Source organism: Chaetodon auriga, chromosome 6 (genome assembly GCF_051107435.1).
Source record: "Chaetodon auriga isolate fChaAug3 chromosome 6, fChaAug3.hap1, whole genome shotgun sequence".
Classification (NCBI taxonomy): Eukaryota; Metazoa; Chordata; class Actinopteri; order Chaetodontiformes; family Chaetodontidae; genus Chaetodon; species Chaetodon auriga.
The window spans coordinates 4,981,513-4,998,777 of record NC_135079.1 but is presented as its reverse complement, the minus strand read 5'-3'; the positions used below and the strand labels follow the sequence as shown (position 1 = coordinate 4,998,777).

The 17,265-nt window shown below is 44.3% G+C and overlaps 2 protein-coding genes across 3 annotated transcripts; one reads left to right on the top strand and one right to left on the bottom strand.

Moving 5' to 3' along the window:
- The first annotated feature begins 1,443 nt into the window (after positions 1-1,443).
- abhd2b (abhydrolase domain containing 2, acylglycerol lipase b) lies at positions 1,444-10,830 on the top strand. 2 transcript variants are annotated; one of them, XM_076734132.1, is made up of 11 exons: positions 1,444-1,560; positions 1,954-2,034; positions 2,423-2,653; positions 3,762-3,937; positions 4,374-4,541; positions 4,855-5,038; positions 5,141-5,233; positions 5,367-5,468; positions 5,575-5,644; positions 5,890-5,974; positions 8,310-10,830. In XM_076734132.1, exons 3-11 carry the CDS (start codon positions 2,442-2,444, stop codon positions 8,534-8,536), a joined length of 1,317 nt encoding a protein of 438 aa, XP_076590247.1. In that variant the 5' UTR covers positions 1,444-1,560; positions 1,954-2,034; positions 2,423-2,441; the 3' UTR covers positions 8,537-10,830. The 2 variants fall into 2 exon arrangements, with proteins under 2 accessions (XP_076590247.1, XP_076590248.1); XM_076734133.1 differs by lacking the exon at positions 1,444-1,560 and having other exon boundaries at positions 2,018-2,086.
- A 348-nt stretch (positions 10,831-11,178) lies between these two features.
- On the bottom strand, positions 11,179-17,030 carry rlbp1b (retinaldehyde binding protein 1b). The gene is made up of 8 exons (XM_076732092.1): positions 16,946-17,030; positions 15,796-15,839; positions 14,233-14,361; positions 13,474-13,678; positions 13,064-13,242; positions 12,826-12,984; positions 12,568-12,678; positions 11,179-12,440 (listed from the first exon to the last, which is right to left on the bottom strand). Exons 2-8 carry the CDS (start codon positions 15,805-15,807, stop codon positions 12,312-12,314), a joined length of 924 nt encoding a protein of 307 aa, XP_076588207.1. The 5' UTR covers positions 15,808-15,839; positions 16,946-17,030; the 3' UTR covers positions 11,179-12,311.
- Between the last annotated feature and the right edge of the window lie 235 nt (positions 17,031-17,265).

Below are 17,265 nucleotides of genomic sequence, written 5' to 3'. Positions count from 1 at the left end.
GGCTTCTTCTCATGACTGACCCTCACTAAGTCTGAGCCAGAGGTTAATGATGGTTTGATGGAAGTTCAATGTGACAGAAGCCTGTTTGATGCTAATCCTCAATGTGGAGCGCAGCATAATCCTGTAAACTCAAACCTTGTGAAAATGAAGCGTGGTGAGAATTCATAAATCTGTGACTGGTGTGTATCAGTGAATTTTCACTTCTGTCTCGTGCTCAAAAACAAGATGAAGCCTCTTTCACTTCTGTCCTCATCTGGAGATACGAGTGAGGATTCACACTTATAAGCACGTCATTGATAAAGAAGTGAAAATGATTGAGGAGGGGAGTGTGCGTTCCTGTGGCTTCGTTTCTTTGGAAGAAAAAAATGCTACAGGGGAGCCGAAACCTCATTTTGATGCTCATGGTTCGTACAGCTGTTTTTGCTCAAAAGGTTCATTGAAACTGTGTCAAACTGAATGGGTGCAACAACCTAAACTGAAGTGTAGGGACTCAGCTTCATTTGGGACTAGAGATATAGAGTTTTCTTGCTAAATTTGAATTATTATGTTAGTGGTTTGGTAAATGTGGGCTAGATTGGTAAGAAACGGTGTGATGGGTCTGTATGTTGCAGCCAGTCTGCAAAAATATTTACTTAAAGTAAATACATAAATACAGTGTAACTATTTCATAAGAAAATTAATATCATATTCTAATAAAACTATAATAAACTTTCGAGTGATACTACACAATTATCAGCAGAACTGTATTAAGATCATGATCAGGTCACTGTGAATGAAAATTAAGTCGTCATACTGTATGTCCCATTAGTGAATAGCGCCCTCCAGTGGTTAAAAACTCAATGCAAAAGTGCCTGGCTGAAGTAACAGTCGCCTCACATAACTGTCACTCTGCCTACATTTTTAATCTCTTATGGTATCACATATACTCTAAAGTGAATCATATTACTGCTATATTTATATATGCAATAATATCTTTGTGTGGGAACTTGTAATTTTTTGTGATCTCATTCAGTTATATGATACCCTAGATATTAACTATCATTATGGAATAAAATGTCAGTAGTGTCTGTGTAAATTATATTTGTGTGTCGATATAAACTGCAGGCCTGCAGCGGTCTGCAATGTGGATCCTCTCGGTGAAACCGCAGCGTGTTACTATAAATTAGACATCTGTAGTTTCAGCGAAGTAGGAAGTAAGGTACACCGCTGTTTGTTATGCTGCCTTCCGGTGCTGTCGGATATCCTCTTTTTACAAGCTCGACGAACACGGACGCCCAAATAGGCTTCGTCTCAAAATAAGAGAAGCAAATATATACACGCGCTGTGATAAGTGCTTTGTGAATACACGTAAAGTGATGCAAAGAAGAATCTAAACTGTGTTATTTTATGGTTAGCTGTAGTTACTAGTGGTTTCTGAAAAGTCGGAGCTTTTTAAGAACAGGTGAACGCACCCTGAGCTCCCTGGTCAGCTCCGCTGTTGTAAACAGACGGTGTCCAGAGACGGAGCTCAACTCCGGGTGGATCCAACCAGAACCCGGCCAGACTCCGCAAAACACGATGGTAAGACCGAAAATGGTATCTGAATACTTTAAAACAAAAACTTTACGCAATGTCCGATTAGTGTTCCTGTTTTTTGAGGTCGTCAGTTTAGCCTCGACCCACTTTGGAGACAGTTTTACCTGAGTGACAAAAGAGTACAAGAAGCTGAGGGCAGGGATACCTGTGACTCATTTAAGCTAACCGGAACACAACGGGCTGTTTGCTCCAGTCTCTGCTAGTTTAGCTAGTTTTAGCTAGTTTAGCTAGTTTTTTGAAGTTTAAACTAAAGTAGGCCTACCTGTCTAGCTATCTGTCATAGCGAATAACACGATGTTTTTTCAGGTTTCTGTTGTAGTTTTTTGTTGAATTGAATCCAGTAAGTTGTTATTAAGGAGGTTGAACTGTGTTTTCCAGCACTGAGTGCGCATCATCTGACTTTGGTTTCATAAAGGAGGGACCACGACCACTGTGTCTCCTTCAAAGCTAGACAACAAGGTGGGTGAAACCGGGTGAAATCAACAGAGAGCATCTCTGCTGGTTAATGCTAGTAAGTGTCCAGAAGGACTTGATCAGTATGAGTTGAGCTGTGATCAATATCAGCATAAGCGCTTTTGAATGAAACATCCAATATATGCTATTTTGCGAGCCAGCGTTTAAGCACTGACCTCAGACTACAGACGTGTTTCCAGGGCCAGCAGCTCTCCAAAGAGAGGAACTGCAGCACAGCACCCTAAAAAATACTTGACTCTGAGATAAACAGTCAGAAATGTGTGCAAATTGAAGGGGGTTCAGTTTTAAAGGCTGTTTTATGTTATGTGTATGTCTAATTCCACCACCTGTAAGCTCTTAAGTCATGTAAACTTTCCTAACACGCTGTGTATAGGTCCTCTCCCGTGTCCACGATGACCACCCTCCAGGACGGTGACATGAACACCTTCGGCCCGGAGCTGCCCGCCATGTTTGATGGCGTGAAGCTGGCAGCCGTGGCAACTGTCCTCTACATCATCGTCCGCTGTCTGAACCTGAAGAGTACCACAGCACCACCAGACATCACCTACCAGGACACACCGCTCAGCCGCTTCCTGCTCAAATCCTGCCCGATGCTGACCAAAGAGTGAGTGTTTATGATTATCTAGTCCCAGTTTTAAAGACGAGGAACACTGGACGACTTCTGCATTGTTAATCGGCGTCTTGATCACCTGAGATACAGGTGCCACACCTGGCTAATTAACAAATAAGCCCGCTGCTATCATGCAACCACTGACAGAGGGGAGGTGACAGATCAGTGAGCTGCCTGGGAATGAGTCCGTCACAAGGAGGAGATAGATGTGAGGTTCACCGACATGGCTTTTCAAGACAAGTAATGGGACATCTGACAGAATGATTTGCAGAAACAGCATTCCGAGCTGCACTTGAACTGGTTTCTGGGATGCGGACTTGACATGTCATTCGTGACTTGGTCTTGTTGACTTTGGTGTGACCTTCATTTTCACTCTATTAAGTTTTCCCACAGTGAGGAGAAAGAGCCGAAAAACAGATGGAGAGTAATGAAAGTCACAAGTTAGACAAAAACATCCCTCATATAAAAATAGCTAAATAAAAAAGTGAATGCCTAAAAAGAGAAGAAATGTGTGTTTTGAGAGGCGAGAAGTTTGGTAGCTGACAGTGACTGTATGAGCTGCCTTATACCTGAAAAATGGAGAGCACACTGATTGACAGAGGGCTTCAGTCAGCCAATGAAAAGCATGTTTCTGCTCCCCCTGTGCTGTCACGCCTTGGTGGTGCTTCTTCTGTGTAAAATCAGTGTAGATGTTCAGTCTCTGCTCTGCACTTGCGCATTGTGTTTACAGAGGGAGTGTCTGCAGCGATGTGTTTAATAAAGCGAATGCTAAAGCTAAGGTCCCTTTATGCCAAACACAGCTCAGCTGCTTGTATTTGAACAAGAATGAGTAGTGTGGCAAGTGCGTGGGAATAAGGTGTGTCGAGTTACGTAATGTGGTGATATGAAAACGTCAACCACAAATGAAGTAATCTCCTCTAGCTCAGAGTTCAAATCCAACTCAGCTGCCAGGGCCGCTCAGTGAAATGGCTGACGGTGCCTGTAGATTTGTCTGCCACCTCCTATAGTTAGAGTGGTATGTGTGCTTGTCTGTGGTTGGCTACTCTTTGCTAAGACTGTGTTCACAACTGTAATGTAATCTGGAGCGCGTCCTTCTCTTCAGATACATTCCTCCCTTGCTGTGGGGTAAGAGTGGTCATCTGCAGACAGCTCTGTACGGCAAGATGGGACGTGTCAACACCCCGACGCCCTGCGGGGTCCGCAAGTTCCTCCAGATGCAGGACGGGGCCACGGCGACCTTTGACCTCTTTGAAGCACATGGAGATCACAGCACAGGAGGTCAGACACAAACAGTAGTCTGTCCTGTAAAGCCGAAAAAACAGCTGGCTTTGGATTTACTGCGTGTTTAGGATTTAATCACACAGCTACTGATCTTCTGTCACACTTTTAAAGCTTATTTTTCGATGAAGACCTCGCTAGTTGTGGATTTGTTAAGCTGTTTTTATCTACCCGTCTTTCCTCCTGAGCTTTATGTGCTTGTTTGGATTGCGAGCTCATCAGCCTCAAGTAACAATCAGCTCATACTACAGCATGCACGCGCTGGAAGACCGCTAATGAACTCCCTGGAGCGAAAATGCCATGCATTTCAGCAGCCAATTAAATCAACGTGCAAACACACACACTCATAGCATCGATTTTATGCCCACACATGACTCCAATTTGTATGCTTATGTGTGTGTGTTGGCTCATGTTTGTCTCTGTGTGTGTGTGTCAGATGACATTACCATGGTAATCTGCCCTGGGATCGGAAACCATAGCGAGAAGAACTACATTCGGACCTTCGTGGATCACTCCCAGCGGCAGGGTTACCGCTGTGCCGTCCTCAACCACCTGGGAGCTCTGCCCAACGTGGAGCTCACCTCGCCGCGCATGTTCACCTACGGTAACGAGGGAAACGTCACGCGGTAGTCTCTGACTTGTGGGTGTGATGACATGTTGTTGAGGAAGTTGACGACAGAACTAAAGTTAGAGGAAGCAAAGCAAAATGAGTCAACGTTGCAACACATGAAAACACTTAGAAAAGCTAATTTTATGAGCTGGAAGGAGACAGTGAAAGGGGGAAGGGTGGAAGATCTTCAGTGGGAGGGGGCGGCAGTATCAGAGCCTTTAAATAAAACATAACTTTTAAATTAACCATCTAATCTAATGCCACACTTCAGTGATACGACCGTTGTAAAAGTGTGTCTTACATTCAGGTTGTACCTGGGAGTTTGCGGCCATGGTGGGCCACATCAAGCGAGCTTTTCCCCAGACGCTGCTGGTGGTGGTGGGCTTCAGTCTGGGGGGAAACATTGTCTGTAAGTTCCTGGGTGAGAACAAATCGAACCAGGACCGAGTGCTCTGCTGTGTCAGCGTCTGTCAGGGTTACAGCGCCCTCAGGTTGGTAGAATGCAGGAGAATTAAATCATTTCTAAAACAGCACATTTGTCGAAACCTCTGAGTATACATTATGAGGGTTTTTCCTACCATAATGTGGTGCAGGGCCCAGGAAACATTCCTCCAGTGGGATCAGTGCCGGAGGCTCTACAACTTCGTGTTAGCGGACAACATGAAGAAGCTCGTCCTTTCACACAGGTGGAGAAACACAACAACAGTTTGTAAAGTTACAGATATATTCACCTTTCATCCTACGTGCATTGAAGCATCAATCAACAGTTTAGCTTCCTGCCCTGATTGGTCTAAAAACCTTTATTGTGCTGTTCAACAGGAGCAGTTTGCTCAGCCTGAACTCCAGCAACATCGGCGATGCCGACATGAACAGACTGTACGCAGCCACGTCTCTGATGCAGATCGATGACAGCATCATGAGGTGAGGTTTACGTGGATTTTGATCTAGATTTCGGCCGCCGATGGCCGTTCCTGACTCTACAGCTCTTATCTGTGTCACTGATGTTATCGCACGATTTGTGCTACAGAAAATTTCACGGCTACAGCTCGTTGAAGGAGTACTACGAGAAGGAGAGCTGTGTGCATTACATCCACAACGTGAGTGACAAGTGAAAGCTTGATACGACACGCAGTTTGCTTTACTTTGATGTGCTGCTAATATCAATACATCTACTACTGTCTACTATTGCTTCTACAACTACTGCACTACCTTGACTAACTCACTATTATAGCATCTTCTCCTCAAACTACTACTATTACTGCTGCTGCTGCTCCTTCCAGAAGCAGTTGTGCGACCAGGCCTTGCCAAGTCATTCAGTAACAAACTGTCGTGTCATGTCCAGGTGACTGTGCCTCTCCTCCTGGTAAACTCCTCAGACGACCCACTAGTTCATCAGTCGCTGCTGGCTATTCCTCGCACACTCGCAGGTTTGTGTTCATAGACAAGAGTCACTCATCAGTGCTGGGTAATTAGACATATTGGGGGTATTATGTGAAGGTGGATGTTGCATTGGTCATGATGTAGTTACTCATCAGAAACAGTAAAAGTATTTTGTGTGTTGTACTCACAAGGATTTAAATGAGTCATCGTCCCTGGTACATAAAAACCAACATGTTTTTGGTAGAAAAGACTTCATCAGGGTCTCATGCTTAAGAGACAAAGGATGTAAAGTACTTTTCAAAACTGCCTTAACGGGCCAATCAGAAAATAGGAGCATCACGCATTAAAGCCGCTTATAATAAAACAATAATGTACATCCATTTCTAATAAAACATAGTCATTCACACCTGATAAAAACAGTCATATGGAAGTCTGCAGGTATAACCCCCCCCCGCACATCTTAAGGCTTAACTAAACTGTTGTCATAACGGCTCATGTGTTGATGTTTGTTTTGAATATAATAGGATGACTACAGCGGTGAAACGTTGTCCTCAGACAAGTGTAGAGCCAATGAACCCGTTGTCCTCCCTCCACCGGAGCCGGACACTGGAGTCTTAAGTGTTGATAAAGTCTTGTCACGGCTATCCGCTCAACACCGCCCAGCTCAGACAGTGACATGCTGAATTTTTCAGGGCCATGTCATCCACCCGGGCTGTTGGAGAGATATATATATATATATATATATATACACATATATATATACACACACACACACACACACACACACACACACAGCAGTGCGCTTGTGTTTGTGTGTGTTTGTGTGTGTGTGTTGCCTCAGTAGGTCACATGCACTAGCCCCTGTGCATGTAAATCAGTGTGTGTTACAACCAAGACCTTGACAAGTCAAATTCGAAGCTTGTCCTTTACTTCAAGGAAACATGAACACACAGAATGAAATTTTTTTTTCTTAGATTATTCACGTCTTAACTTACAGTGACTCATTTGTAGGTATTTATACAAGGTCCAAACTAATCTGTACAGTTATATTATAGATAAAACTAATGAAGTAACCCCCAGCATCTCGCTGAATTGAAGTGTGTTTGTTACACGCTGCACACACACGTAAACAGGAGAAAGTGTGTCGGTGGTGTAGCGTAACAGAAAGGGAAAGAGGCTGGCGTCTTCAAACGTCTTGGCCACGGGCCTCACAGTCAGTCACCGAGCCGTTTTATCGATACCTCCGCAGAGCAGGAGAGCTTAATTATTTACCTTCACGTTGACGAGACCAGAGGGCCTTTAGTTACCAAACGGCTGGAGAGGCCTGACCAGGAAGTCAAAGTGAGACAATGATGCTTCTGTTCCACAGTCTTTACCAGCACTGTCTGTTTCTAGGTGCCAAATAGTGCTCTAATCATGTGACATGAACTCCATGTTGTCTGCTGGATGTGCAAATAGGCAGTTATGTGCCATCTTATCAGTCACTGCAGCTTAATGGGCCAGTAGTACAGTATGTACAGTATGTCATGGTTGTGGTTCTCTGAGGGTGATTTGGGGTATTTGTAGAAGTGGTCAAAAATCACTTATTGCAGCTTTAAAGAGGCTTTAATCAGTATTTTATAATGACAGTGGTTATGACTAATATGAAAGGGATCAGCATTAACTGACAGATGATTATCACCAGACTCTGCACTTCCTCTCAGCTCTACGGAGCTTTTTAGAGTCTTTGAGTTGATTGTTTCGCTCTTTCTGTTCGAAAAACTCGCTGTACACGGCCAGACAGCAGACAGACAAAGTTAGCGACGAGTCGGTGAACCTAGTGGAGCATTCAGCAGCTGAAGAGCCCTGAGGAGCTGGTAGAGACCAAACAGAGCTGAAAGAAGAGTAAATATTGAACCTAATGTCATCAGGTGGCCTGAAACACAAATCCACATGAATGCTAACGCTGCTCCGTTTGCATGTCAACTGTATGAAGCGATAATGTGTCGATGTTATTGTCTCTGCTGCCCCCAAGTGGCCAGAAAATATCTGTTATTGGAACTTAAAACACGAACCAAACACTGTGAGTGAGTCAGTTTGATGCTTCCTTATTTTTAAGATGATATTGGAGGCAGTATGTCCAGTCAAGAGCAGCTGGACTTGCTCTAGATTCAGTTCATCCAGCTGGTGAACTGGAACTTAACACATAAGAGCTGATGTCATGGGGAGCTCTGGTGATTGGTTCACAGCATCAGTAGCTGATAAGGCGAGTTCACTGAGAACCCAAAGCAGCCCTAACTTCCTGTTACAGACACTTCCTCCATGGCTCAGCAGCTGTTTGGAGGGATCTCATTAAGTTAGGTGTTTAACACTGTTGAACACTCCTCCTCGTTGTCTCTGCAGAGAAGATGCCCAATGTGATATTTGCCCTGACCCAACATGGAGGCCACCTGGGCTTCTTTGAGGGAGCCGTGCTGTTCCCTCAGCCCCTCACCTGGATGGACAAGGTCATCGTCGAGTACACCGACGCCATCTGCCACTGGGAGAGGGACCGGCCGGCCTGCCAGAGGAGCAGCCACCAGGACGTGAACTCCCACCTGCAGAGCGCAGGTGTAACAGTCAGCGGGTAACAAAGATGTCTGGAGACAAAACAACAGACCAAAAACACACAGACACACACTCAGCCTTCTGTAACAATGAGCTGACATATTCATAGGTAATTCTGGGAAATGTGGGAAATGACATGGATGAAAGTAGATTAGAAAAGGCCGGCTGAGGGGAAGTTCGTACACCGAGCTGTAAACTGAAACTCACATCAGATGACAAGACTGGAAAATGTAATATGACCCCATGGTGACATGCTTCCTGCTGGTTTTCTCATTTAACCTCCACGTAACACAACTTCACCCTCTGCTGGTGTTTGGCAGCTGCTGCGTCTTAGGTTTGGACAGCAGGGTGACCTTTGACCTGCAGGTAGAAAGAAGACAGAACTACTTTTCTACATGAATTACTGCTTCCTAGATACTACATGAAGGGTTCATTTTCAGAAGCAGATATCTCTCTTTATTTTCCTGAATCATATTTTTTGTGCGCTCCAGGGAATCTCAATCAAACTGGTTTTCATAAGATCTCAAAATTGTGTTCATAAATCATGTTTTTCTATGTTTGTGTGCACTCAAGTGGCATTAGTTTAATAATTTTAAGAAAGACAGTCATCTGTTTTTCAAATATTCACAGACCAGATTACAAATTAGACATCTGGCATAAATCAGAAAAACTGGAAAATCGTCTTAGTGAAGTGTGACGGGCACATTTATTTAGCAAATAGCCAGAAGCCTTAAAAGCATAACCATAAAATGCACTTTAAAATACACGTGATGACCAGCATCTGTCACATTTTGAAGCATGTTGTTGTTTTCTAGTGAAAAAAACTGAACTTGTGAAGTTCATGACCAGATTGAAGTGCCTTAATATAAACGTGAATCTGCTACACATTTGGTTTCTGGCTTCTCTGGAGTCATTGAGCTACCTCCGATCAGCAGCAGTATGACAGGATTTATGGTTTACAGTGATGGTTTCCAGCTGTTCTTAAGGCTCAACATAACGTCTGTCGAGTCCGGTCAAACTCAGATTTCCTTAATATGATCTTGTTTGTTTCCAATCAGAGAATTTTGCAGGAGAAACGTGTTAAATAACACCCAGTTTGGTTTATTTATATATTTTGAGGCATCATTGTGCCCTTTTTGACACCACTCTCCAGAATCAGGGTGTCAGACTTTTAAGGAGGACTAAGAGTTACACAAACAGACAATCTTATCTTCGGTTCAGTGAGGTTTTTCTAACAGTCTTTGTGTGTCGTTGAAAGGATTTTGGCATTAACATTGACTCCACACATTGTACTGCTCAAGGTCAGCTCGTCCTTTTCCATCTAATTGTTCCTCGGTACCTTAAAAGCAGCAGTAACAGCAGCACTGTAACACCTCCTGCAATAGCATGAGGACGTTCAGGCGGTTTAATTTTCCCAAATGCTGCTCTGATTATGACCACAGAAAAGCTTTTAGATCTTTACAATCCAGGACGCTGAAGACGTATACGTGACTGAGGGGCCGGTGAGGACAGAGCTGGGTCAAACCGTGTTTACAGCCTCAACAGAAAGGAGAGGAGAGAGTGCAAATGGGACACAAGCAGTAAGCGTATTAAATAGGAAATCCAATTGCGATCTCTCAATTTATGCACTTATTAAACAAATGGACCAAAGCACGTCTCACTTTTCAATAAAGAAGTGGCTCAGCCTTGAACCTTTCAATGATGACCTAAAAAAGCCTCGTGGCTTCGGCTCAAAAACAGCGAACGTCTCGTATCTGTGAACAAGGACTAACTGATGAGTTTTACAGGTGGGAAAGGTTTTTGGGATTTGTTTTAATCTGCTTATTGCTGCGTAGAGGACGGGTGGAGTTTGCCACATAAAACAAATAGTTACATAAACAGTGAATGGAGGAGTAAAGGCCTCAAAGTAAGAGGTCAAGTTCATGTGCAGATGTTTTACTTTGTCTTCTGTGGCTTATTCTCTTTTTCTGTTTTGAGGAGTGCCTGCGATGTGAATGTTTGATATTAATCATAGTTTCCCGTGAGTAACATCCTGTCAGACACTGTACATTCAGCAGACTCCACCCAAGTCCATACTTGTCTTATTAATCATCAGTTCAACCATCAGATTTAATACAACTGTACCGCCTCTGTGTCTGTATGTGCAATACGTCCTGACTGCACTTTACTGTCTCTACAGTTCCTGTTGTTCTGTACGGCGCTGTAGTTTGTATCAGCATATATATGTGTAACATTTCTAATCATGTGTTTTGTTCTGACAGCCAGGACTGATTAGTCATATTTGAACTCACCCATTAAAAAATGTTTTTCACATTGATTTTTTTTTGTCTGTTCATTGTAGCATCTGGTTTTAGATTTCTAGCCAAGCTGTCAACAGAGTAATATCTGACATTCATGGCCCCCAGAGGATGAATCCCTCTGACGTTCCTCTGCATGAGGTTGATATGTGGCTGCTATGTGAGCTGCCATTGAATTTGGTTCAAAATACTTTTAACCAAACATCTGCAAAATCAGACCCATCAGCCTCAGCTGTCAAATGTTAGCATGCTAACATGGTGAATATTATATGTTAGCATGCTAACGCTTTTAGGAGTGCTGTGCAGCCTCACAGAGCTGCTAGCAGTGACTCTTGTTTAGATTTGGAAAGTGATGCAAAGACTACAACTTACATTTATATACAGTTTATTGTACATTTATTGACAGTCTTATTGTTGCACCAGGTAGCACAGTGGGTAACACTTCATAGTATTCATACTGAAGAACAATCTAAAAAACACACGAGAGACAGGCACTTGTTGGAGTATCAGCCTCGTACTTGAAGGAGAGACGGGGGCAGAGAGTGGAGACTGAGAAAGCTGGGGCCTGCCAGTGTTCGAGCGAGCTGTGTGGGTGAACCGTGGTCCAAACAAAGCACCACAGCAGAGGTGAGAGACAGAAGATCTCAGTCTGCTGCTCAAAGCCAGGCGGTGGGTGTTTTCAGTGAATGTGGCATCAATTTTTCCGTGTATACTTTACAGTAATGCTGAAACTTTCCCTGCCTTCCCTGCCATTTTAGATTAAATCCTGCCTCTTGAACAGCCACTTGCGTCCATTCATTTGAGTTTGGGATGAAAATCAACTTGCAGAGCCTTGAAATCTGTTGAAATAGGTGATCCCACCACCGTGCACATCTGGTCACTGGTCACACAGCTGTGGTGACTCAGGTGTAAGCTCGTGCTGTTTTGAAATTTTTCCCCATTGGTGACTTTCAAAGAGCTCTGAGATCTCGTGTTTGTGAATCAGTGAAACATCGGACATTGGAAAGAATACTATGAATTTGGTCTTTTTGTAAAATAAAAGGTGTTTGCCAGCAAACTCAAATCTGGAAAATCAGAGCTTCTTTGAACACACCAACGAGGAAGCGTCAAACCGGCGCCTGTCTAAGATTCTCCTTAATGTGTGAAAATAACACATTTTGCAAAAAGCACCTAAATGTTCGGCGTGATGAATTGGCAATTTCAAGTCAGTCTGAGGTCGATTTTCACTCTGAACTGGTGTGAAGTCAACCAAGGAAACTGGTTATACAGAGTACTGTGGAGAGGAAGAGTGATTGTGGGTGAACCTGCCTCGTTCCTGCTGGTCTGTGCTTTGTCAGGACGTCTGGAAAACATCACTCAAACTTCTCACACACTTGTGACTTTCATTCACAACCTTTTTCCTCCAACCACACAGCTGGATTGGGCTTTGAGTCTCCGCAGTCTGAGGGGTTTTGTTATATAATGGCCGTTCGCCTGCTTGGTGCAAAGAAAGGGAGGACGTTTAGTCGAACAGCTTGGCTGCTGTGGCCTTGCCGTCATACTTGGAACCTTTTCCGTCGAACTCAGAGGGAAGGATGTCGGCGTCAAACTCCTTGTAGTAGTTTTCCAGCTCGTCTCCGTGGACGAACACCTACCGTAAGAAAAGCAGCCGTTAGACGCGTTTGAGACTGTGGGTATTTTCAGCGCTTAACTGTCCGATCGGAAATTCAAATTGAGCGGATGTTTGAGGTAAGAAGTCGTCATAAACTCTAACTCACTCTCTCCAGCAGCTTGCTCTTCATCAGTGGTTTGACCACATTGTAGGTGGTGGTGAAGTACCAGGGCTGGTGGATGAAGTGCACCGCTTTGAAACGAGCAGGGAACGAGTCCTGGTGGGAGAAGAGACAGTCAGGTGGTTTGGTTATAACTCTGGATAAAACCTTCGCTGAAGGGGAGTCCTGCTGAAAGATCTCCTCCACCCTGCGATCCGCCCGCACTAACAGACCGGCTCATGGCCTGAGTTTAGACTGTCCCACCTGCAGCATGTCCACCATCTTCTTGAGCTCGGTGGGTTTGATTCCTGAAGCCTGCTGCATGGTGAAGCCCTTGAAGTTCTCAATGATGCAGAACCCGTTGATCTGAGTCTCCTCGTTCTCCAGCAGCTTCTCCAGGATCACGCAGTAGGCACGCAGGATCTGAACACACACACACACGTTTAGGCTGCTTACTGACTCAATCTTTGTGGGACATGCGGTCGCTCAGAGCCTCCCTCACCTCATCGAAGGTGATCTCCTCGTAGTCCCAGTTCTCGATGTTGAAGAGCAGAACCACGCGGCCGTACTTGTCTCTGCTGGGCAGGATGCCGGGGTAGCCGGCCTCGATGGTGCTGCGTACGGCCTCGGGGGTCAGGTTCTCAAACAGCTCGGGGTAATCCTTCCTGAAACGCACGTAGCCTGGATGGAAACACATTGTAGGGTCACGCCAGGCTGGACATTTGGCTTCTGTTGGTATTGACCGCTCATGTCATCCACTGACAAAGTGACAGAGGCTCTATAAACAACTCTGGGATCATTAGAAAACAGACACCAGACTCTCATCATACAGACAGATTCACAGGTTTGTTATTGTTTTCTTTTATGTTGGACTCATAGATGTAATCAGGAGACACTGTTCTCTCTCTGTACCCTTCATGAGTTCGAAGGCTCTGGGCACGTCGTACTTCCTGGCCCGGATGAAGCGGATCAGCAAGCTGTCTGGTTTCTCCCCAAACGTGTCCTGCACCCCTTTGGCCAGGTCGTCACCTCCGTCTGCCTTCTCCTTAATCATGTCTCGCAGCTCCTTCGCTGCCGCCACCCTCTTCTCATCTGTCTCGTTCAGCTCGTCCTTGGCCTGTAGGGGGAGCCAGAGCAGACGGTTAGCTCACATTTTGGATAGCTTCGGTCTTAAAGCCTCCAGTTTGCTGGCACTCTGTGAGTGAGGAACTCAGGTTTGCCTTCATCACATGTGTCTGCTCAACTTAACTTAATGTGTTATCTTAGCTTCCTTCCGCAGTGACAGCAGGTATGAGAGCTAACTTGGTTATCTGCATGCAATGCTAGCCCGCTAGCCAGTTTTTGCTCTTGTCAGAACCCACCTGCAGTACATTTCCTTGTGTTATCACATCAATACTGAAATTAATGTTTATTTAAATGAATTAAACGAAAGAATGCATTGAAAACACTGGAAATTGTAGACTTTGGGTGGTCAAGACTGGATAGTGGCTGGAAAATGCAAGCGTCAGCACAGCCAGTCTCTCTGGATTTGACTTTATCTACGGATGGTGAATGATGAACTAATGATGAACTAATTTCTCTCTGAGAAAAGAATAAGAACACGAACCACAGCTTAATTCAACAGGTATATTTAGTTTAATACTGTGTTTTGTGTCCAACATGTCTGCCTACCTTCTGCTTGGTGTGGTCTGGCAGGCTGGCGCAGGGTCCAAACACTGGTCCGTGGTCCTTGACGGTGAGGCGCTCCAGCTTGGCCCTGAGAGCCTGCTCCTCCTCTGACACCATACGGTAAGTTCCACTCTGAAATAGAGGAGTCAGTATTAAGGCGAAGGCAGAAGACTTACTGGGACCACAGTAAGTGTTGCTGTAACACTGTTTCCAGCAGTCATGTTGACCCTAATGACAGCTCTGTCGTGGCTCCCAGCACCAGACTACACACACTACAACCAGGGCCTTGCAACAGGCACAGCTAAATAAGTGTTAACATTCTTCACATGTGTTTGATAAGTCACATTGATTACCTTGCAGCTGACACTAGCATTGTGCAGTTCTGCATAAATACAGTAAATCTTACTTGTGCACTAGCTGATGTATCAGACAGAAGCAACAGTAACTTCATCATTTTAAATTATTTTCAAGCTACAAGAGCTCGGTGTCTTCTAACATTGTTTTGATGTAAGTGCCTGTCCATTACTTGATTTTCAGCACCGATACTGAAGCAGAAACCTTCAACTTTGCATCGATAAAGTCAGAGATTGGCAATATTAGGATTTAAATCTGTAAATATTAATGAATACAAATCTGATTCCAACAGAATTTGACACCAAAATGTACTGAGGTTTGATACCCAGCCCCACAAGCTGCAGCAATAAGTAGGTCATAATAAGAGTCGAATGTGGCTTTGAGTCTAAAACTATTCCCGTTTCGTTCCACTAATAGATAAAGTCAGCACTGAATCACATGTTACACATCTGGAAGCCTCTCAGCAGGCTGTTGGTACTATAAGCCACACCTGAATAGGAACTTTCCACAGTGGACAGTTTATCATGGCAGGGAAAGCACAGGTATTATTAATGACATTAATAATGGATGCATTCCATTTAGCTGTGCCAGTTCCTGTGCCCTGGTATTGTGGGCACAGATCCATCGTCAGTGTTATCAGTTACATCTGTGCCTGTCTGCTGTGACGGAGGACGGCGAACACTGAACGTCTCTGCAGAGAAACATGCCCGTAAATCTTTTCATCTAAGTTGAACAAAAGCTAAACGCCTCACTGTGCCAGTAATTCTCTCACAAGGGTTGTGCTGTGTGCGGTTTAAAACACGTCTAATCCACGTTAGAGACAAAACGCCTGTCCAAAAATGTTGCCGGAGCATAATCAATAGGCCTCTGTGTTTGATTAATCCCCCTCACATGAGTCCGGTAAAGCCTGTAACTACACAGTAAGGGCCGCTCGCAGACCTGCTGCAGGGATCAGAGATTAGCAGCTAAGGCTACTGTAGCTGCTAACAATGGGCTTTGGTCTTGAGAAATGTTGAGCTGCAGCTGAGTCCATGTTACGGGAAGATGAATAAGTATTTATCTTGGCAGTTGGTTTTTGTGTGTGAGTATTACTCAAGCACAGGCCTCTCCAACTTCAACACCCCCGTCACAGTTCATGTATCCATGCAAAATGTTGCACTGAGCAGAATCAGACCAGCACAGTTTAAAGTCAGTGAAAGTGTAAGTACTCACAACCACGGCCATCTCTCCTGCTCTTTAGATCAGCTTCGCACTGTCTGCAAGGAAATGAAAGAGGGTTTCACAGTAAAAAACACAAAACAATTGACACACTGTACTCCACTTTAATCTCCTTCATCCCACCCTCTCTGCTGTCACAGGGTACCTTGATTCAGCTATATTTAGCATTGGCCCATTCCTGCGTGATTTAACAGGAGGTTTAAGGTTGAGAGTCTTTTGGTTTCATAATCAACAAGCTCACAAATGTTTGAACTCTTTAGTATCATGCCGATAAATTCTGCATCACCATAAACATTCAGAAATTCAGTTTGTATCATGCTCAAACCTTTATGCATGAAGTAAAGAAGACATTTTTGTCAAAGCGTCCTGCAGCACTTGCATCCTCTTGTTCTAACTCTAATCAACAAATGGACTCTAGTCTCTGCTATGTCATGATATGTGACAGTAAATTCAATATCTTTGGCTTTTAGACACCAGTTCAAACAAAAGAAGTCATCTATAGAGACTAAACTACTCTAAACTTGCATTTTATGGAGAAAATAACCAGCAAATTAACCGATAACGAATATAATTGTTGGAAAATTCCCAGTTCTCTCGAGCATCATTTTACACACATTTCCCTGTCATCTTTGGAAACCTGGAGAATTTTTCTCACAGGTTTGACCTGCAGACAAACATTCACGACCCTTTCAAAATAAAAGTGCTGTGAAATTTGACATGTAAATGTTTTGGGGAGACTGAAAGACGTTCCAGCTGCCATTCTGCGTGTCCGGCATATGTCTTCAGCATCACCTTCACAGACAGCTTTGAATTCTAACGTCACATAAACCACTCAGACACTTAAATCCAAAGCTGTAACACAACGAGCTCTTGCATTTTTGGGATTGCTGCTCACAGTGGGAAGGCAGCTCTGAACCTCGCCAGCATTAGTCCCATGATGCACCCACTGAGCAGCATTTGACCAACAATGGGCTTCACTCATCACTTCACTTGGATTTAGCATCAAATACCTCAAAATTCAAGAAGAAACTTTTGTTAAATACAGCCGAACGTCCACATTTCTTTTTTTAGTTTGATGCCGGTTCATGTGAGAACGCCAATGAGGAGAAGAGCGTGGAGCAGCCAATCAGCGGAGGAGTCTTACCTGAGGCGGATGTGAAGTTCCTGGCGGGGAGTCGCAGGGGTCTGTGAGGAGCCAGGAGGACGGGACCTATGATTTGTAGTGTTGGGATTAGTGGCGTCACACCAGATTACATCCGACAGATTTCTTTTTCTTTTCAATCAGCATAAAAGTGGCAGGGGGTGGGGACGGGGGAGGGCCAGTGCACATTTTGGATGATGTAATGTTGAGTTTACGCTTTAGGTAAGAGGTGGTTTAAGGGGGTGGGGGGGATTTGACTGCATTCCGAGGAGACTTGGAGAGAAAAGTGACCATTGTGGCCGGTTTGATTTCTGCAACGTGAT

Bases quoted from the DNA above. Each gene is read 5' to 3' on its own strand.
- abhd2b (XM_076734132.1), top strand. From the start codon at position 2,442: ATGACCACCCTCCAGGACGGTGACATGAACACCTTCGGCCCGGAGCTG. The intron at 5,469-5,574 runs GTGAGGTTTACG...TTTGTGCTACAG, and splicing joins ATCGATGACAGCATCATGAG to AAAATTTCACGGCTACAGCT. The intron at 5,645-5,889 runs GTGAGTGACAAG...TGTCATGTCCAG, and splicing joins GTGTGCATTACATCCACAAC to GTGACTGTGCCTCTCCTCCT.
- rlbp1b (XM_076732092.1), bottom strand. The intron at 12,985-13,063 runs GTGAGGGAGGCT...GTGTGTGTTCAG, and splicing joins AGGAGATCACCTTCGATGAG to ATCCTGCGTGCCTACTGCGT. The intron at 12,441-12,567 runs GTGAGTTAGAGT...TTCTTACGGTAG, and splicing joins AGAGCAAGCTGCTGGAGAGA to GTGTTCGTCCACGGAGACGA.